A 22,666-nucleotide genomic window follows, 5' to 3' on the forward strand; every position below is an offset into this window, starting at 1 on the left:
GTGATCGTTCTTGTCGGGTCACAATGTTTAGTGATCGTTCTTGTTGGGTCACAATGTTTAGTGATCGTTCTTGTCGGGTCACAATGTTTAGTGATCGTTCTTGTCGGGTCACAATGTTTAGTGATCGTTCTTGTTGGGTCACAATGTTTAGTGATCGTTCTTGTCGGGTCACAATGTTTAGTGATCGTTCTTGTTGGGTCACAATGTTTAGTGATCGTTCTTGTCGGGTCACAATGTTTAGTGATCGTTCTTGTCGGGTCACAATGTTTAGTGATCGTTCTTGTTGGGTCACAATGTTTAGTGATCGTTCTTGTCGGGTCACAATGTTTAGTGATCGTTCTTGTCGGGTCACAATGTTTAGTGATCGTTCTTGTTGGGTCACAATGTTTAGTGATCGTTCTTGTTGGGTCACAATGTTTAGTGATCGTTCTTGTTGGGTCACAATGTTTAGTGATCGTTCTTGTCGGGTCACAATGTTAAGTGATCGTTCTTGTCGGGTCACAATGTTTAGTGATCGTTCTTGTCGGGTCACAATGTTTAGTGATCGTTCTTGTTGGGTCACAATGTTTAGTGATCGTTCTTGTCGGGTCACAATGTTTAGTGATCGTTCTTGTTGGGTCACAATGTTTAGTGATCTTTCTTGTCGGGTCACAATGTTTAACGATCGTTCTTGTCGGGTCACAATGTTTAGTGATCGTTCTTGTCGGGTCACAATGTTTAGTGATCGTTCTTGTCGGGTCACAATGTTTAGTGATCGTTCTTGTTGGGTCACAATGTTTAGTGATCGTTCTTGTTGGGTCACAATGTTTAGTGATCGTTCTTGTTGGGTCACAATGTTTAGTGATCGTTCTTGTCGGGTCACAATGTTTAGTGATCGTTCTTGTCGGGTCACAATGTTTAGTGATCGTTCTTGTCGGGTCACAATGTTTAGTGATCGTTCTTGTCGGGTCACAATGTTTAGTGATCGTTCTTGTTGGGTCACAATGTTTAGTGATCGTTCTTGTTGGGTCACAATGTTTAGTGATCGTTCTTGTTGGGTCACAATGTTTAGTGATCGTTCTTGTCGGGTCACAATGTTTAGTGATCGTTCTTGTTGGGTCACAATGTTTAGTGATCGTTCTTGTCGGGTCACAATGTTTAGTGATCGTTCTTGTTGGGTCACAATGTTTAGTGATCGTTCTTGTCGGGTCACAATGTTTAGTGATCGTTCTTGTCGGGTCACAATGTTTAGTGATCGTTCTTGTCGGGTCACAATGTTTAGTGATCGTTCTTGTCGGGTCACAATGTTTAGTGATCGTTCTTGTTGGGTCACAATGTTTAGTGATCGTTCTTGTTGGGTCACAATGTTTAGTGATCGTTCTTGTTGGGTCACAATGTTTAGTGATCGTTCTTGTCGGGTCACAATGTTTAGTGATCGTTCTTGTTGGGTCACAATGTTTAGTGATCGTTCTTGTCGGGTCACAATGTTTAGTGATCGTTCTTGTCGGGTCACAATGTTTAGTGATCGTTCTTGTCGGGTCACAATGTTTAGTGATCGTTCTTGTCGGGTCACAATGTTTAGTGATCGTTCTTGTCGGGTCACAATGTTTAGTGATCGTTCTTGTCGGGTCACAATGTTTAGTGATCGTTCTTGTTGGGTCACAATGTTTAGTGATCGTTCTTGTCGGGTCACAATGTTTAGTGATCGTTCTTGTCGGGTCACAATGTTTAGTGATCGTTCTTGTCGGGTCACAATGTTTAGTGATCGTTCTTGTCGGGTCACAATGTTTAGTGATCGTTCTTGTCGGGTCACAATGTTTAGTGATCGTTCTTGTCGGGTCACAATGTTTAGTGATCGTTCTTGTCGGGTCACAATGTTTAGTGATCGTTCTTGTTGGGTCACAATGTTTAGTGATGGTTCTTGTTGGGTCACAATGTTTAGTGATCGTTCTTGTTGGGTCACAATGTTTAGTGATCGTTCTTGTCGGGTCACAATGTTTAGTGATCGTTCTTGTTGGGTCACAATGTTTAGTGATCGTTCTTGTCGGGTCACAATGTTTAGTGATCGTTCTTGTTGGGTCACAATGTTTAGTGATCGTTCTTGTCGGGTCACAATGTTTAGTGATCGTTCTTGTCGGGTCACAATGTTTAGTGATCGTTCTTGTTGGGTCACAATGTTTAGTGATCGTTCTTGTCGGGTCACAATGTTTAGTGATCGTTCTTGTTGGGTCACAATGTTTAGTGATCGTTCTTGTTGGGTCACAATGTTTAGTGATCGTTCTTGTTGGGTCACAATGTTTAGTGATCGTTCTTGTCGGGTCACAATGTTTAGTGATCGTTCTTGTTGGGTCACAATGTTTAGTGATCGTTCTTGTCGGGTCACAATGTTTAGTGATCGTTCTTGTTGGGTCACAATGTTTAGTGATCGTTCTTGTCGGGTCACAATGTTTAGTGATCGTTCTTGTCGGGTCACAATGTTTAGTGATCGTTCTTGTCGGGTCACAATGTTTAGTGATCGTTCTTGTTGGGTCACAATGTTTAGTGATCGTTCTTGTTGGGTCACAATGTTTAGAGTTTTGAGTGATGGTTATTATGGGCCACATTTCGTATCACGGTAATAGTATTTTAGAGGCACGCCTTTTAAGGTAGAGTTTTGGAGTTGCCTCCCTTTAGGCACTCTTCTGATGGGTGTGTGTTTTGACTGTTGGTAACACGAGGACGATCGCGAAGGTTCCATACATCGCTGGAATGCTCAAGAATCAGTTACTCTTTATATATATGGCTGGTTGTTGTGTTGCCGGACACACTCGGAGTTATAATGGAGTTGTGTCATCATTCGGCCCAACTACATCTGTCTGTCTCTTCGCCAACGTTCGCCATACATTCAAGACCGCTTGCTGCGTAACATTTAGCATGACCTTTTCACTGAAACCCAAGACGTTGGTGAGTTGATATATTATTTGTGACCTGTTACTTTTGAGTCAGCTGTATTGTACTAAAAACCTCTATTGTGAATCACTGTACCTTGCTGTTTGGTCAATACATATTATTGAATATTTTAGACTTGTCACTGTTATATTTTGCTGCTCCACAGGGGATTTCCTATACCTTTTGTCACGACAAATTATTAACCGTAACATTACATGCAAGATGAACTCGACATTATACAGAACTAACTTATTGAGAATCTTGTGTATGGCAGTATCTACGAGCCTTAAAATCCATTAATGCCCGATTTAAACAGAACTGTTTGAATATTAACCACGTACAGTACATGCACCTTTTCTTAGGTAACGTCAGCAGAAATCATGTTGATGTAAATGTCTTTGAAATCGATTAAAATTGATTTTTTTCTACCTCAGAAAATACTTTTCATGGATAATAAAAAAAAGTAAGGGAAAATGGCGTTTGACGGTTTTATAGGATAAACATTGTTTCATTGGATATATTTTATGTTTATCATCGATCATTAAAGCGGAGATGAGATTATTACAGTTGAAAGAGCTGTGACGAGGATAGGCAATATGAGTGTAGCGTCCATGGTTTTGATTCGATAAATCGTCAAAGGTACGTTTAAGAATAATATTGACAGTTTTATTTCAAATACTATTATTTTAATAACTGTTATCTGTATTTAATTTTTCTTTGTGTGTATGTAACACGCTGTAGTCAGTGATACAACGATGGATGTGTCCGGCCAAGACTGATAGAGTGATAATTTTAAGCTTTATCACAGCTGATAACATCCCTATATTTATCAGTGAAGTATATGTTACGAATAACTGTTTAAACGACACTGATCGATACCTGACCAGCTCCTGACAATATACAATTGACGCGTAACATTCAGTTGAATGGAAAATCCTTCGTTCCATTCAAATTGTTAACACGTCAGAAACAATATTCTTTTCACACCGGTAGTCTTCGATCCTTACCTTACACAAATCACCTAGAAATAACTGCCTCTCTAAAACACAGATAAATATGGTAATTTTATCTAGCAACGCGAGAGGAGAGTCCGATATTATCACATCACATCTATATTACAATTTAGACCGTTACTCATATACAAATATGTAAAGATATGTTCGGTTGTTTAGATACTTTGTCAGCAAATACAGACGCATCATCTACCACCGCCGCCCACCTAAAATATCAGATTTCGTTTCATGAATTTCATCGGAGTTTTGTTATGAACAGAAGTATAACAGCAAACCTAAATAACATTTCCAAATCGAAAATGAAAATGACTACTTCGTTACATGAGGGGCCAGTGCATTTGTAGTCATATAATTTGCAATAGAAACCAAAATGTTGGGACAAATATACAATGTTTGGTATACATATGTCAGTCACAGGTGAGTTTGTAATTTTAAGCAGATTAATGTCTTCCTAATTGTGTCAAACAATATGAAACGCTATCACTATACCTGTCTGGTCTGATTTCCTAATCTGTATAACCGCCGTTCTGTACACACAGAGAAAAACATGAAACTCTATGACTGAGTGGGCAACTTCAGGCAGTGCCGTGAACGAGCCATCGCTGTTAGGAAATTGCTGACTGATATCGGGTGCAGAGAGTTAGCGTCTCTGCATTGACGGCAGATGAAACAAGAAAAAGGAAAAGCATTTTCTCTCGTGAGACTGAAATTTAACTAACGCCTTTGTTTAAACGTGAAAGTGTCGGACATCAACAATTTGACAAAGTATAAGATTGCTTTTAAGCGTTGCCAGTTTGTACGCCTGCTTGTCTGAGTTCCTACTTTTCTGATTGTTGTCTTGTGGGCAAGAGTTCTCTCTACGTGATTAGTAGTGTGTAACAGTAGGTAGGAAATAGTCCAGGCTGTATCATGTGATCTAGTTACATTATTGCTTTCTAAAATGGCAATGAGTGCAGCAGAAAGTAATTGATTAATAGACAACATTCCAATCCTTTGTCATCCCTTGTGAAATACTAAATACAAAAGTATACATGATATGTGTACATATACTTTGACCATGAATTTAACATACGAAAGTTAGCACAGTTTAAAATCGAAATCGCGATTTCTCAAATAAAAGGCAGCAGAACAGCGGGAGTCGATCCCGCATGTGATCGATCAGTTTGTCTTGTCCCTCACTGGCGACAACTGCCAGGCGTTGTCACGCAAATAGAATTACATAGGTTATCTCCCTTTGTCCATCATGGAACCTCTCGAAGTGATCGTTGATTTTCACGTGACATCGTAAGCACCCTTCAGCCACCCCCCACCCCCACCTGAGGAAATGTTTGTTTTTTCTAGATTATGGTTGTGTTATTTCCCGTTTGGTTTGGACGGTGAGTACATATATTGTGTTCATTAATGCTAACTAGTGTCCTGTATTCACCGTCACTGCTCTCACACACGATAGACGAGTATCAGATCACCACCCGGTCTTGTCAAACACCCCTCTATCTTGCATCAGCTCACTAATCGGTCTTGTCATGCACCCCCCTATCTTGCATCAAGTCACCAAGTCACTAATCGGTCTTGTCATGCACCCCCCTATCTTGCATCAAGTCACCAAGTCACAATTCGGTCTTGTCATGCACCCCCCTATCTTGCATCAAGTCACCAAGTCACAATTCGGTCTTGTCATGCACCCCCCTATCTTGCATCAAGTCACCAAGTCACAATTCGGTCTTGTCATGCACCCCCCCCTATCTTGCATCAGGACACTAATCGGTCTTGTCATGCACTCCTCTATCTCGTATCAAGTCACCACTCGGTCTCGTCAAGCACCCCTCAATCTTGATTCAGGTGACCACCCGGTTTATCTAGCACTACTCTATCTTACACCAAGTCACCACTCGGACTTGTCAAACACCTCTCTATCTTGCAATAGGTCACCATTCGGTATTGTCAAACACCCTTCTATCTTGCATCGTCCCCACTCGATCTTGTCAAACACCCCTCTGTCTTGTAGGAAGTCACAGCCCTTGTGAAACAGTTCTCTGTCTTGCATCAGGACAACCCTGTCAAACACCTCTTTGCCCTGTATCGGGTCAACGTCCATTCTGTCTTGCATCAGGTCAGCGTCGATTCTATCTTGCATGAGGTCACCTCTCTGTCTTGTAGGAGGTCACAACCCTTCTGAAACAGTTCTCTGTCTTGCATCAGGACAACCCTGTCTTGTCAAACACCTCTTTGTCCTGTATCGGGTCAACGTCCATTCTGTCTTGCATCAGGTCAGCGTCGATTCTATCTTGCATCAGGTCAGTGTTCAGTTACTTGTATCACCTCACCGTCTACTCCTTCAGATATCACCAGGGCATCTGCTCTTCCCTAACTTTGTCCTGGTCACTATGATGTGGATATTATTGAAGCGCTACACCCTGTAACACCGTTCACCTGTATTGTGGGGCCAGATCTCCATGGACAGGAGGTAGAGTACACGGAGGCCAAAGGTCAGGTCCGTGCACATAATTGGGAGTGCCCCGCTCCTGCACAAATATAATCTTGGTGTTTTTGCCATGTCCGTTTCACGTGCCAATTCCCTTCACAGACAGCGTTGTCAATGTTAGAATGCCACTGGTTGGCTTGCTTCCTGAGGTAGAAGTCAACACGTGTTTACGAGCCTGTTTGGGATATCCCATCAAGCGATGAAAGAAAGAGTCAAATAGTATTCTTTCCTTGGCACAGGGTGAAATTTGCAAAATTAAAGCAAATATGTCTTGAAATGAGCCTGCGTCCTTCTGCAATAAGTAGCACAGAGACTGGTCGCAAACAACTCGATATGACAACACATAGGATGAAATTACAATACACACGTTAAGATCACATTTATAGGCAGTAGCATTGATATTAGCAGCATGACAAGTAGCAAGGATGGCATCAGTAGCAGCAGTAGCTGCAGTTGTGGTAGTTGTGGTAGTTGAAGGCATAGAAGTAGAGCTAACGGCATCAACAGTAGGAGATATACTCACCAGTAGTAGTACAGGGACATGTACACCGCTAATGTCACTCTACCACCTCTGTCAACAGGTAGTCACTCTACCACTTCTGTCAACAGGTAGTCACTCTACCAATTTTGCCAACAGGTAGTCATACTACCAATTCTGCCAACAGGTAGTCACTCTACCACTTCTGCCAACAGTCACTGAACCACTTCTAACAACAGGTAGTCACTCTACCACTTCTGTCATCATGTAGTCTCTCTACCAATTCTGTCAACTGGTAGTCACTGTAGGTTTTCTCTGTTCTGATATGATGACATTGCTGTCAGCAGGTATTCTCTTTACAAGTGACCACCACACCTGCTCTGCTGCATAAGGGAGGCGGGGCTTTCCGAGACAAAATAGCTCTTCATATCCTCAATATGTCGTAAGGAAGATTGGCTCGTCAGTGAGCCACGTTCCCACACAGACTCGTTTGTAAATCCGCCCGTTCCCAGAAATAACCGATTTGTTACGAGTAATATCCCGAGCAGGGGACCCAAGACTTCAGATCAGCGAGGGTTTTGTCCCCATTCTCTTGGTCCTTAACCACGCTTGGCTGCTCTGATGAAATTGGTAGATGCATTGTATATCGCGTTGGGACGTTGGTTAGTCGGTGCGGTCTCTCGACAAATGACTCTCCAATATCAATTCCGCACAGGCGCGAATTATTACTAATGCGAAACATCTTAATGGGATATTTGCAAAGTGCTGGAAAACAGAACAATCAGCTGACATATTAATAACTCGTGAGAGGTGATAATGCTGCGCGACTACGACAGGGCCGCTATCTATGTGTGGTCGCCTTCATGTTGTGGGATGCAGGGGTCCATTATGGAGATGTCAACGCTCGGCTGTGGCGGCGAGGTGGTACCAGCTGGGGGCCCACTAATTGTGAACAAATCTTTAAAGGCTAGACCACTTTGCTTCTTTAAACACGGTTTTGTCAAATTTCTGAAATATTTTGTACCATTAAAGATAATCGTTCATAAGCTTTAAGAGAGGCGTGGTAACTACCTCAACCAGCATCACTGGTATAATCGGAACTGCCAGGCATGAGCTATTGTTAGCAATAATTGCATCGCCCAAATTGGCCTCCTATGGGTCTCCGTCAGGCGTCTTGTGCTTGGGACTCTTGCTTCACTACGCTCCGTATTACCATCAGTTTTATTACCAATCCACATTAGACTTCTGAACTGCAAAAAACTCGGCCTTTGTGTTGATGGGCAAGCAATGGCTGCAGCATTAACCGAGGCACGTGGGAGGTCTCCCCATCCGCTGTCACTATACATACATCTGGGGTCGGGGCTTACCATGGAGATCAGTTTAGATGTGTTCTCGAAAGGTAGATAGTTTGTTAAATCGTTTCTCGTGAAAACTGTAACCATATACGTTGCTTCGCTAGCTCTAGCAGTTCACTAAATTGTGAATCAGACACCACGATTTAACTGGGAACAAATTATTCTCAGCATATGCGTACGCCGATCAGGTAATACATGGAAATGACATAGCGTGTAAAAACAAATAGTGTATATACACTGGGGACAGAAGAATAAACAGAGTAAAAGGATAACAGAGGGAACACAAATTGTAAAGTGTATACGTACAAGATCACCTAGACTATAAATCGTACATGATATGTAAAACTTACAGAATAAATCATTATGTAGTAAAAATGGTAACATAGATTATATAAAACATGAGATGTACCCGCCACATAGTATAAATAATATAGGGTATACCATTCTCTTCCCACAGAGGTTACTTGTCATATCTTCCTACGAACCTCTGTTCTAATACGGCCATATTTCGCGGTTCTCACAAAGTCCCATAGCGACAAAAAATGGCAGCAGATTTATCTCCCCTTCTTTCTTTCCAATCAGAACACGTATTACATCGACCTAGATTCAACTTGACAAATGCAAGCAATGTGGAGAAACAAATACGACATGACTGAGTTCTGTCTAGAAGAAACATTTCAGTATCGCGCACGGGAAGAGGTTCTAGTGTTCACGATGCATCCGGAAATTACCGAGATCTTGCGAACGATCACTTTTGAAATAAGGTCGCTGATTGCACAACTAAATCTAATTGCCTCCAGTCACGAGTCTTGAATACTCGCACCATGAAACGATCGTATTAGAACAGATGTTAGGTAGGAAGATATGACAAGTAACATCTGTGGGAAGAGAATGAGGGTATACATATCATTTAGAGTAAAATTAGATAGAAATGCAACTCAGACAGAGTATGAATAACATACGGTATTCAAGTCATATAGTGTATAAATAGTATAGAAATACAAGTCATATAGAGTATAAATAACATAGAAAACAAATCTTATAGAGAATAAATAACATAGGGTAAACACGTTATACAGAGTATAAATAAGATAAAGTTTACATTTATGTCATATTTAGCACAGTGTTCACGTCGGGACTTTATAAGTTAAAAAGGGTGTAAAGTTCAAATAGTTCATACAGTGTTTTTCTCGAATTCATAGATTATATGCTGTACGGAGACGAAACAAAGGAGATATATTGTTTGAAACATGTACAGGATATACTGATCTTATTACGTCAAACAATGATTTAGTGTGCAAAGACTGAGTTGTAAAAATCATAATCATACAGAGCATGAGGGTCATACGGATAACATATGCACAGCATGAGGGTCATACGGATAACATATGCACAGCATGAGGGTCATACGGATAACATATGCACAGCATGAGGGTCATACGGATAACATATGCACAGCATGAGGGTCATACGGATAACATATGCACAGCATAAGGGTCATACGGATAACATATGCACAGCATGAGGGTCATACGGATAACATATGCACAGCATAAGGGTCATACGGATAACATATGCACAGCATAAGGGTCATACGGATAACATATGCACAGCATAAGGGTCATACGGATAACATATGCACAGCATAAGGGTCATATGGAAAACATATAAAGAGCGTAAGGGCCATATAAAAATCGCATGCGGATTAAAGATAGCACATACATTAACAAAGGTGCAAAGGTCACATAGTGCATTGAAAGATTGCCCATATTATAAAGATTTCATATGGAGTCCAAAACATGCATAGTATGGTAGGATATATGGCATATAAAGGATATATAGCTGATACCAAGTACGACGGTTATTTAGTGTAGAGCGTAAAGATCATGGATAGTGTTCAGATAGGGCAGAGAGTTCACAGAGTATAGAGACATTGAAGAGCATAAGTACCAATTAGGCATATTGGGCATATTAAATGTATATAATACAACCAAACAATAAAAAAACAAGAAACCCTGTAAACACCAAAGGAGGTGTGATGATCCTCGTAACTATGCAAATTCTTTTGTGTGAAAATATCGTGCAAGGTATTGGGATGGGTGTGTATATTGACACCACTGAAACCAACATGGTGTAGGGGTCGCCTCGGGTCAAGTGGTACAGAGAGATTGTGTGAGGTCTAAAGATAGAGATGGTGTAAGGTATGATGTAAACTGTAAAGGTGATGCAAGATACTAAGAGCAGACAGCGCAGAAAGATCATATGCAGTATCAAGGTAATATAGTATATACGAGTATACGAGGCATATACCTTGTATCGGGATTTTGACATTGAACAGTAAACTACTGAACAGCTAAGACGGTATAGCTATGTATTGTATAGATATATAGATATATAGAAATATAGATACATCCATCATGAAGGGTATAGTTTATAAACATTGAAATGTCCGAGATTCGAACCAAGGAGCTTCTGATCCAGACGCCTTGTCCATATGACGAAAGAGGTTAACCCCGTTAACAAGCTGACAAGGTTGGAAGATCCCACGCCCTGCTACAATCACATAGGGTAGAAATGTTCTTTGAACCATAAACATCGGAAAGGGGATAGAGGAGCTACACACTATAAGATCTTATGTTGACATGAGGTATATATAACTACAATACTAAAACTACCCAGAGGCAAAAGATTCTTTTATAAGACACTCGCAGACACACAAGCAGGCACACAAGCAGACACACGACAACTGATATAATCATGACCTACTCTGACGTGATCACTCAATGTCTGTATGTGACATGCAGTTGATGCAAGAAGCAGTTTCCGTGAACATTGTAAACCGGCTCTCGTTGCATTTCCCCCTTGAATAAACTTACTTCAGTGGGCACATATTCATTCATAAAGTACGAGATTGTGGCTCACACAAGAAGGAACCTTTCATGGAATTAAATACTACGAAATCTCTCTTTTTTTTACGAAATTTACTTTAAATCTCTTTCTTTCCACAGCATAGGTTGGTGCTGTGGATGAATGAAAGAAGTTTTGTTAAGAGATTTGTTAAACAACATGCTGAGAAACCTTACTTCCGGAAGTGCTAAAATGTTACCGGTTGGGTGCAACTGATACACTTGAATGCACGCGCACTAAAATTACAGTAAAACATGCATGCTTGCACTTGCTTATGTACACCGCCACCAGAGCAGCTCGCGGTGGCGAAGGAGTTGCCAAAATGCCTGTTGCCGTCTATAAGGGTGTATTTTTTCAAATTGAAAAAAGCTGTAATGATACGATGATGATAAAGTTGATAACACGTGTTCCTCTTGCCATGTGTTTTATGCCTTACAATCCCAGACCAATAGACACAAAGACACGTCTTTCCTGAGTCTGTTAGCGTTTCATCCCCAGGGAAGACATGTTACGGTCAGTGCATTAGCCGGAAATACGCAATACGACTTTCGTAAGATATACGCATGCTCCTGCTCTTCCCTCCACTGCCCGCGGTGTTCCGCAGGTGTTATCAAAGCAAATCATGTGTAATTGCGCATGCGTGTTACATGTACGACAAGCCCAGTAAATCATGAAAAGATAATTTATGGCGCCATATATTACGCGTTGAAAGAGAATCGGAAGTTCGTTGTTAACTCCGTTGAAGAGAAACAGTTTGGTAGAGTACTGAATGGCGGGTGTGCAAATCACGATACTCCTGTGCTGAAGTCAAGTATTTCAGACAAAAGCATCAGGATGCAACCCAAGTACATATATAAAGCTTTGAGTGTCATGGCTGGTTTTTGGTTGTAACTAAATATTTACGGTACTAATTAGCTTATAGTTGTTGTTACATCACTTAATGATAGAAGTTATGATACTGGTGACGGATGTAGCTGTACGAGAATCCAAAAATGAAAGTAGCTACAACAGGAACAATGGTGTGCGCAAAGAAAACGACGATGGTCAACTGGTTGGTTTGTTGTTCAGCTCCGCACTCGGCAGTCGTGAATCCAGGTACAGGGTGCTTCCTGTAAATAATAGAGTAATGTGCCAGATAATCCAGTGATCAACAGCATGGGCATCAATCTAAGCAACTCTATAAATGATGACATGTCAAACAAACAATACATGTCAGCAAGTCTGACCACGTGATCCCGTTAGTCGTCTCTTACGAGCATGGACTGTTCTTGCCCGTATTGTCTCCGGTAGGAAACGTGGACAACTACATTAAAACAGACGGTGGAATAATCGTCGTCAGAAACAGATGTTGCAAGGGGTCACAACTAAAACAATTGATGAAACTGACTATAGCAGAAACAGATGACGACAGTAGCTACAACAGAACACGACAGACGACTACAGCAGAAACAGATGACGATAGTAGCTACAACAGAACACGACAGACGACCATAGCAGAAACAGATGACGATAGTAGCTACAACAGAACACGACAGACGACTACAGCAGAAACAGATGACGATAGTAGCTACAACAGAACATGACAGACGACTACAGCAGAAACAGATGACGATAGTAGCTACAACAGAACACGACAGACGACCATAGCAGAAACAGATGACGATAGTAGCTACAACAGAACACGACAGACGACTACAGCAGAAACAGATGACGATAGTAGCTACAACAGAACACGACAAACGACTACAGCAGAAACAGATGACGATAGTAGCTACAACAGAACACGTCAGACGACCATAGCAGAAACAGATGACGATAGTAGCTACAACAGAACACGACAGACGACTACGGCAGAAACAGATGACGATAGTAGCTACAACAGAACACGACAGACGACTACAGCAGAAACAGATGACGATAGTAGCTACAACAGAACACGACAGACGACTACAGCAGAAACAGATGACGATAGTAGCTACAACAGAACACGACAGACGACCATAGCAGAAACAGGTGACGATAATAGCCACAACAGAACACGACAGACGACTACAGTAGAAACAGATGACGATAGTAGCTACAACAGAACACGACAGACGACTACAGCAGCAATAGATGATTATAGTAGCTACAACAGAACACGACAGACGACCATAGCAGAAACCGATGACGATAGTAGCTACAACAGAACACGACAGACGACTACAGCAGAAACAGATGACGATAGTAGCTACAACAGAACACGACAGACGACTATAGCAGAAACAGATGACGATAGTAGCTACAACAGAACACGACAGACGACTACAGCAGAAACAGATGACGATAGGAGCTACAACAGAACACGACAGACGACTACAGCAGCAATAGATGATGATAGTAGCTACTACAGAACACGACAGACGACCATAGCAGAAACAGATGACGATAGCAGCTACAACAGAACACGACAGACGACTACAGCAGAAACAGATGACGATAGTAGCTACAACAGAACATGACAGACGACTACAGCAGAAACAGATGACGATAGTAGCTACAACAGAACATGACAGACGACTACAGCAGAAACAGATGACGATAGTAGCTACAACAGAATACGACAGACGACTACAGCAGAAACAGATGACGATAGTAGCTACAACAGAACACGCACATGATGATATTGTCTACTGTAGCAACGGAAAATACATGTGGAAAAATGTCGATGTTTCAACAGAACAGACAACAGAAGCAGCTGACGAAAGTGGCCACAACAGTACCAAATGATGGAGGTGTCTATGACAGAAGCACACGTTAAAAGTGGTTACAAGAGAAACAGATGATGAGAGTGTCTACACCAGTACCAGATGGTGGAAGTGGCTACAACAGAAGCAGATGATGAAAGTGTCTATGACAGTACCAGATGATGAAAGTGTGTGGATGGTAATAGGTGCAGCGGAATCATACGAGGGCAGTAGTCGCCTTGTAAACAGAAAGTAGTTGTTATGTAGCTGACTGCGACAACAGTTGGCGGAGGAACAGGTGAAATAAATCAGTTGATGATTGTAGTTGCGGAGGGCATTTGAAATAGCGGCAACAGATGATAGTTGTCACAGATATAGAGACTACTGCGGTGACAGCTGAACATGGGACGAGATGTGAAGGTTGCAGCTGCGAGGAGGTTGTGAGCCACAGTAGTTGCAGGCACAGTTGAAAGGGAAGAGCTGTCTGCTGTTAACATGGTGACGTAGCCTCTCTGCTCACGACACAAGAACATGAAAGACTTGAGTGGGCTTCATCCGGTATACCAAGGGACATTGAGGTGTCGTTAGATATTTAACACATTAATAATCTATCTACCAGACCATTTATATTACGGACCAATGTTAGCACCAGCCGCCTACACGTCCCAGTTCCTCAACACCCAGTCAGGTGTCCTCGGACTCGCGCCATCCCTGGGGCGAACCGTGACCTCTTTGTTAAAGAACTAGTGTCGTTTCCTTCAGCAGAAGAAACCTTTGTTTCTGACAAGAGATAACAATCAGAGATGAACCTGTTCAATAGTGTGTACCCATCAACTGTTTAGTAAGATTAATTGATGATATACCGAGACGGGGAAGTTTCACGTGAGATCAAAGGTTGTAACTGAAGGGTGCAAACTGAAACATCTTCACTTCTTCACTGCCGTACTGCCGCCGGGGTAAAATAGGTTTGTATAGTTTGAAAAGTTTGTAATAAATCAAAATTTAACTTGGAACTTCCGTTGGCACAATTTGTTTAATCAATCAACGTCATATTGATTAATTAATATTGGATGATTTAGTTATCTCCTTTTGAGAAATCTTGTGTATCAGCAGATATCGACACTGAACCTACAAAGTCGCTGTCTAGTTTTCAGTTCTTCAGCGCCTCAAGAATGCATCTATGGTGACCTGTATCCGCCCATTTCATCTATGTCATGGAGCACGACGGACATGTGGATCATGCCGAATGGCGGACATTTGCATCACGACGGACATGTGGGTCATGGTGTATGACGGATATGTGGATCATGGCTTACGACAGACATGTTGATCATGGCGCACGATGGACAAGGGATCATGGCTAATGACGGACATGTGGGTCAAGTGCATGACAGACATTTGGATCACGACGGACAAGTGGATAATGATGTACGACTGACGTGTGGTGTGGTGTCGCTGGTGGTGCTGGAGGAGCTAGTGGAGCTGGTGTCGGTGATGGAGCTGGTGTTACTGGTGATGCTGGTGATGCTGGTAGTGCTATTGATGTTGGTAGTACTGGTGATGTTGTTGGAGCTGGTGGTGTTGGTAATGCTGGTAGTACTGGTGATGCTGGTAGTACTGGTGATGTTGGTAATACTGGTGATGCTGGTAATACTGGTGATGTTGGTGGAGCTGGTGATGCTGGTAATACTGGTGATGCTGGTAGTACTGGTGATGCTGGTGGTACTGGTGATGCTGGTAGTACTGGTGATGCTGTTGGAGCTGGTCATGCTGGTGGAACTGGTGTTGCTAGTAGTACGGGTGATGGTGGTAATACGGGTGATGGTGGTGATGCTGGTAGTACTGGTGATGCTGGTGGTACTGGTGATGCTGGTAGTACTGGTGATGGTGGTAATACGGGTGATGGTGGTGATGCTGAGGGTACTGGTGATGCTGGTAGTACTGGTGATGTTGGTGGAGCTGGTAGTTTGGTAGTACCGGTGATGGTGGTGATGCTGAGGGTACTGGTGGTACTGGTGATGCCGGTAGTACTGGTGATGCTAGTGGTACGGGTGGTGCTTGTGATGCTGGGGGTACCAGTGTTCCTTATGGAGCTGGTGATGCTTGTGGTTCTGGTGATGCTTGTAGTGCTGGTGATGCGAGTGGTACAGGTGATGGTGGTTATGCTGGTGATACTGATGGTACTGGTGATGCTGGTGGTACTGGTTGTAATGGTGATACTGGTGGTACTGGTGATGTTGGTAGTATTGGTGATGCCGGTGGTACTGGTGATGCTGGTGGTTCTGATATGCTGGTGAAGAGGGTGATGCTGGTGAAGCTGGTGATGCTGATAGTACGGGTGATGGTGTTGGTGATGTTGGTGATACTGGTGGAGCAGGTGGTACTGGTGGAGCAGGTAGTATTGGTGATGCTGGTGGTACTGGTGATGCTGGTGGTGTTGGTGGTGATGGTAATGCTTGTGGTATTGATGATGCTGGTAGTACTGGTGATGCTGGTGAAGCTGGTGGTACTGGTGATGCTGGTAGCACTGGTGATACTGGTGGTGTTGGTGATGCTGGTGATGCTGGTGGTGTTGGTTGTGTTCGTGGTACTGGTAGTACTGGTGGAGTTGGTGATGCTGGTTGTGTTGGTTGTGTTGGTTGTGTTGGTTGTGTTGGTGGTGTTGGTGGTGTTGGTGATGCTGGTAGTAGTGGCGGTGTTGGTGGTGCTGGTGGTGTTGGTTGTGTTCGTGGTGCTGGTGGTGTTGTTGGTGCTGGTGGCGCTGGTGGTGCTGGTAGTACTGGTGGTGCTGATGGGGTTGGTGGTGCTGGTGGTGCTGGTGGTACTGCTGGTGCTGGTGGTGCTGGTGGAGTTGGTGGTGCTGGTGGTAGTGCTGGTGCTGGTGGTGCTGGTGGGGTTGGGAGTGCCTATGACAACTGCTGTCATACCTAACGCTGCATGTCACGTACCCTCGTTTTTCATAGTTTTTATTGAACATTATTTTTTTCCGTAACAGCGCCGAGACATTCACGGAAAGAGGAATGTGTTTTCGAACCATTATGTTTATGTGTTACGACAGACAGGGACATTGAATCTGCGTAGCCGTGGGGGTAATTCTTTGTCTGTGTCTCTGTTGATGACCTAAATTATGAATGAATCGTGTTATAAACTATATCCCGGGGAAAAGCCCCTGACAACCTTTGAGCAATGGGATCCGTGCACCTAGGGGATGTTGTCACAAGCTGCTGAGGCGATATTCTACATTTATTTTTTCCAGGGTTCTTTGCACAGAAAGAGGCGATGTTGAGATATTTCAAAGATTGATCATTTCCTTATGTACATGAACAATGGCGTGCGAGATCAAAAATGAAAATAGAATTTATCAGCTCGTTGCTATCAGCAGTTCGTATATTCTATTGCCCCTCCAGGCTATGTTTGTAGAAGTTTGTTAATGAAATGACTCATGGGGTCACACTGGTCCAAAGTGAACGAATGAAGTAAAGTGTATGTTGGTAAAGTATATCTCAGTGAATGACGATGATGTGGCCTTCGTTTATCTGAAAAGGACTTTCTGTGTTTAGGAACCATCCCTCCGTATCTGCAGTACACCGACACCAACACTATTGGTCACCTGATCGTCTACATGAACCAGGCCCCGATTTCTCGAAACAAACTTAAGTCTGAGTTTTGTCCTAAGTCTGAGATTGTACACAAATGTGAGAAAAGGCATTTCTCAGAATGAACTGAAAGTAAAACCATAGGAAACAATTTGAGTTTCGTGAATAGATTACTTAATTTGTTTGCGTTTTATATGTCAAAAATGCAGCTGAGTTAAAGATTCAGCTATTTCAAATTGTGAAACTCAGTTTCAGATTTGAGTAAAACCTTAAGTTTGTTTCGAGAAATCGGGGGCAGGTGAATCTTTTATTAACCAACTGGGGTGTGATAAGATCATTTGAATATCTATATAGGCCACGTGAATATTTCATGAACCAACTGGGGTGTGAGTATATCACGTGACTGCCCATATTAGCCAGGTGAATATTTTAAGGGAAAACTGGGATGTGAAAAGATCACCTGAACGTCTGTATGAACCAGGTGAATCTTTTATGAACCAACTGGGGTGTGAATAGTACGTAGTGAATATTTCATGAACCAACTGGGTTTTCAATAGATCACGTGAATGTTTGTATGAACCTGAAGATCGTTTATATGAACCATTTGAGGGTCTGAATGAATGAATGAATGAATGAATGAGGCCTTTACATTGCTGATTCGTTTCACCTTTGTATATTTAACTGTTAGCAGAATCAAAGGAAGGACACGTTTACACGAAGTTCAACAACAGTTTCAGATTTATTTAAAACGTTTATATCCTGGCCATGTCTTGAGAAATCAATATCTTCACCTCATCTGTCCAGCCAAGTTTTGACAATATGATTCCGTGATTGTACCAGAGATGTACATGGTGCGGGGTGATGTGTCGGACTGTCTCCTCACACTGTGGTGTCATCAATAAGGGTTATAGTTCTGTGGAAATACAAGTTTCAGATGCAAACACCGCTATCAGACAAATGATGATAACTTGATAACGTTAGTCCGTAAACGTTAGCCACATTGTAACAAAGACGATGCATATCCATAGAAGTCACGTCCATGTTTCCAACTGTGACGTATTCTTCATACGCTTGTACCCACTGGTTCTTCTTACTCAGTAGAACGGTGACACCGACAGGCCACGTGGTGCTCCTCCTTTAGCTAACACCTGGTGTCATCAACGATGCTTACTGATACATTCATATGCCTCTCATCACCTCTCTGTCTTTCAGTCCCTATGGTGATCTGTTTTTAACTTTCACGACACCCTAGTGGTGGTTTCAAGCTAACCACAGATGATCTTGGGCGCGAACCCTGACTGGCGGATGCCAGCCCTGCTGTGGAAGGATGTTGCTTCACGTGACGATGAACGGAATATATGCTATTAGTTGTACAGTAATTATGCTGTCTTCACATCTCAGGAGCCCACTGCAAGCAAACACACAGTCTCCACTATACCAGGTAGGACTATAACAGGTAGAAGAAAACACGTCAACTGATGCCAGAGACACTCGCCTTTCCTTCAGATAGATCGTGTACATTTCCGACATTCCTCCAGGCGTCCAACAACTGGCCATTCAACAACTCCATGACTTAGGCATGTTAATTAACTTGTCGTGGTTACCTTCTCACTTCATTAACTCTGTCTCATTCCAGTGAGATGTGACTTCTATACACCCCTCCCGCTCTTCACACTCCCTAGAGTGCGAGCCTTTCAGCCAAGGTGTTTCCATGTGATTGCTTCTAATGTTATTGTCACAGATATATGTCGGTTGCCTACACGAGAGATGCGCACCCATACAAGCAGTCGTCAGATCGCCATTTGAAAGGAATCCTAACAAATTCTCAACAAATTACGTCAGGTGTACAGGTGCTGGGGAAGATGCTGTTCAAAAGATTTTTTTCAAATCAGTTTAAGCGTGAGGAGTTTCATTCACATAACATTTTATCAGTTCCGCCTTGCTGCGAATGCACTCCACATCTGTAATTGCCGTCGAGTATGTGATACGGCAAGTCTTTGAGGCCTTCGTTAGACTGACGTATTGTGGCGATCTGTGGCCACCCATACGGTCACGCCAAAGGGAGGATTTTCACGCGATTAAACACTTTAAAGAGATATTGTACATAAGGCCTTAAGATGCCATGTTTCCAGCTTAGGTTTGTGCTCGGCGTTGGTTGGACAGGCGTCTTGTACAACGAAGTATTCCTCCATGTAAACCACTATGTCCTCCCTCCGCACGACGGTCATCTTTAGCTGTGTGGCGGGTTATAGTGCCATGTACACTTTCCATATATGTGATATGCTGCCGTGGTTCTCCGGCACTTGGAAGGTCGTGTTTAAAGGCCTCGTTTCTCCACACGCTGTTATCACTTCACACCAGTTGCTCTTCTACATGATGAGTCAGTCATGTGACTTGCTACGTTACAGTTGTCAACAGCAGGGGCTAACTGCCTTGACGCGTCATGTTTTCCTCTTGTATTCTCGACGACTTGCCATTGACCGTGCAGGTGATGCGTAGAGACACTTTTGTTGACCTACAAATCATCAGGTTTAACAAAATGCCTCGGTCATACACATTTCATAAACATGTTTTGGAGAGTTTATGCCAGCTTGTCTATGCCTTAGTACCTGCAAGTACTAATGCTAATATCTGTTATCTTAATACTGAATTTAAAATAGACACGTGCACATATCTTGAAATATCTAAGAAGATGTCCTTGTTACTGTAACTTACGCCATCCATACTAAATGGGTGGCACGAGATCCCGTTATCAACACATCTCGTCCCTATCATATATACCCCAACGCCATACTGAATGAGTGACACTGCACTACATCTCGTCCCTATCACATGCACCCCAACACCGTACTGACTGCGTGATATCTCCTTGCATCTCGTCCCTATCATATACAACCGAACTCCTTACTGAATGAGTGACAGGACACTACATCTCGTCCCTATCATATACACCCTAACATCGTACTGAATGAGTAACACCACACTACATCTAGTCACTATCACATACACCCTAACGCCGTGCTGAATGAGTGACACCACACTACATCTCGTCCCTATCATATACATCCCAGTGCCCTGCTGAATGAGTGACACCACACTAGATCTCGTCCCTATCATATACATCCCAGCGCCATACTGAATGAGTGACAGGACACTACATCTCGTCCCTATCATATACATCCCAACACCGTACTGATTGCGTGACACCACACTTCATCCCGTCCCTATCATATACATCCCAACACCGTACTGATTGCTTGACATCACACTTCATCCCGTCCCTATCATATACATCCCAACACCGTACTGACTGCATGACACCACACTGCATCCCGTCACTATCACGTACACCCCAAAACTGTACTAACTGCGTGACACCACACTCCATATCGTCCCTATCATATACATCCCAACGCCGTACTAAATGATTGACACCACACTACATCTGGTCTCTATCACATACACCCCAACATCGTACTGACTGCGTGACACCACACTACATCTCGTCCCTATTACATACACCCCAAAACCGTACAAACTGCATGACACCACACTACATATCGTCCCTATCATATACATCCCAATGCCGTACTAAAAGAGTGACACCACACTATATCTCGTCAATATTACATAATCCCAACACCGTACTGATTGTGTGACACCAAACTACATCTCGTCCCTATCACATACACCCAAAGACCGCACTGAATGAGTGACACCACACTACACCACACCACACCCGGACACCGTACTGAATAGCTGACACCACTCAATATCTCATCCTTATCACATCACATTCACACTACATCTCGTCCCTATCACATACACCCCAACACCATACCGAATGAGTGACACCGCACTACATCTCGTCCCTATCACATACACGCAAACACCATAATGAATGAGTGACGTAACATCACATCACATTTCATTCCTATCACAAACACCATACTGATTAGGTGACACGACACCGCATCTCATCCGTATTAGATCCATCCGAACACCACACTGATTTGGTGACACAACACCTCATCTCGTCACCATCACATACACCCGAACACCGTACTGATTAGGTGACATCACGTGTCCTCTTCTACGCGCTCTTCATAACATTCTTCCCAATCAGGTTTTCTACCGCACGTGGGCTGTTATGCAGCGAAATGTGTCAGACTCGTTTGATATAGTTCAATCTGCTTTTATTGCTGATGTTTGCGTGCAAACGTTTATTTTCTCTTGATATGTTGATTATTTGATAATTTTCTGAATTTATCGATCGTTAAAATGCATTTTATGAAGTTTTTACTCTTCCGAAACGGGTCTTTACGATAAATTAAGGAGTGTCGGTACATTTCGTCTTTCCTGGCATGATAAGCGTCTTTATATACAGGCAGCCGTAATCTGCATCACATCAGAGGAACCGCTTTGAATGTTGTACCTTCATAATGCTACTAACAACATTCCCTTCCCGTGTGCCTGTGACACAAGTAGACGGTCGACACTGAGGTAGGGGTAATAGGACACATATATCTGTCTGTTACACTTATAGCATGGATCCACTGTATATACTGACACCACACTGTTTGTGTTGTTGGGGAGACGTGTGCTACATTTGAAAAAAGGAACCTACCACCAAAAACGAAATAACCAATCGGGCATCGAGGCGTGATAAAGTGTTGATGTCACGTCCTGTGTCTTGAAGGGTGAGAAACGGATGATGTTAAGTTCTCTTTCTTGAAGACTGATAAACTGATCCTCAGTATATCCTGCTTCTAGACGAGTGATAAACTGGTGATGTTGCTTCCTGCTTCTTTAAGGGGGACAAACTGAGGATGTGACGGCCCGACAAACCTTTTAGAAACAGAGCAAAATATTTTCAAAAAATGGTTGCTACAAACAACTTTTTCTGCTTTATTTTCTTGAAACCTGTATTTTACGCTTTCCATAAAAGAATATTTTGATAGTGAAGTTACTGAAATTGAAATTAAACAGACAGAAATCAGTATACAATTTATATCCATACCTGACTTTGAAAAAATGCAGACTGGTGCTAGTTATAAAGCCAACCGTTGTTGCGTATAGTGTTGTAGCGCATGTACATTTTGAATGCGAACAAAAAGAAAACTGGAGTAACTTTTATTCTGTCATCAAGTTTGTACAGCCTTAAAAGATACCCATGCGCCTCGTGTTCCGAGCAACAAATTC

General features: G+C 42.6%; 3 protein-coding genes across 3 annotated transcripts in view; 2 read left to right on the plus strand and 1 right to left on the minus strand.

Annotated features, from left to right (window-relative positions):
* LOC137296803 (protein Wnt-5a-like) overlaps nucleotides 1–22,666 on the plus strand; it is a 206,788-nt gene that overhangs the window by 87,847 nt on the left and 96,275 nt on the right. The gene's annotated exons all lie outside the window — the stretch shown is intronic.
* Nucleotides 12,095–13,643, plus strand: LOC137297398 (uncharacterized). The gene is made up of 2 exons (XM_067829401.1): nucleotides 12,095–12,193; nucleotides 12,729–13,643. The coding sequence occupies exons 1-2, from the start codon at nucleotides 12,095–12,097 to the stop codon at nucleotides 13,641–13,643; spliced, it is 1,014 nt and encodes a 337-aa protein (XP_067685502.1).
* On the minus strand, nucleotides 14,177–16,793 carry LOC137297399 (uncharacterized). The gene is made up of 3 exons (XM_067829402.1): nucleotides 16,053–16,793; nucleotides 15,308–15,907; nucleotides 14,177–14,380 (listed from the first exon to the last, which is right to left on the minus strand). Exons 1-3 carry the CDS (start codon nucleotides 16,791–16,793, stop codon nucleotides 14,177–14,179), a joined length of 1,545 nt encoding a protein of 514 aa, XP_067685503.1.

The sequence above is a fragment of the Haliotis asinina genome, chromosome 9 (assembly GCF_037392515.1).
Source record: "Haliotis asinina isolate JCU_RB_2024 chromosome 9, JCU_Hal_asi_v2, whole genome shotgun sequence".
Classification (NCBI taxonomy): Eukaryota; Metazoa; Mollusca; class Gastropoda; order Lepetellida; family Haliotidae; genus Haliotis; species Haliotis asinina.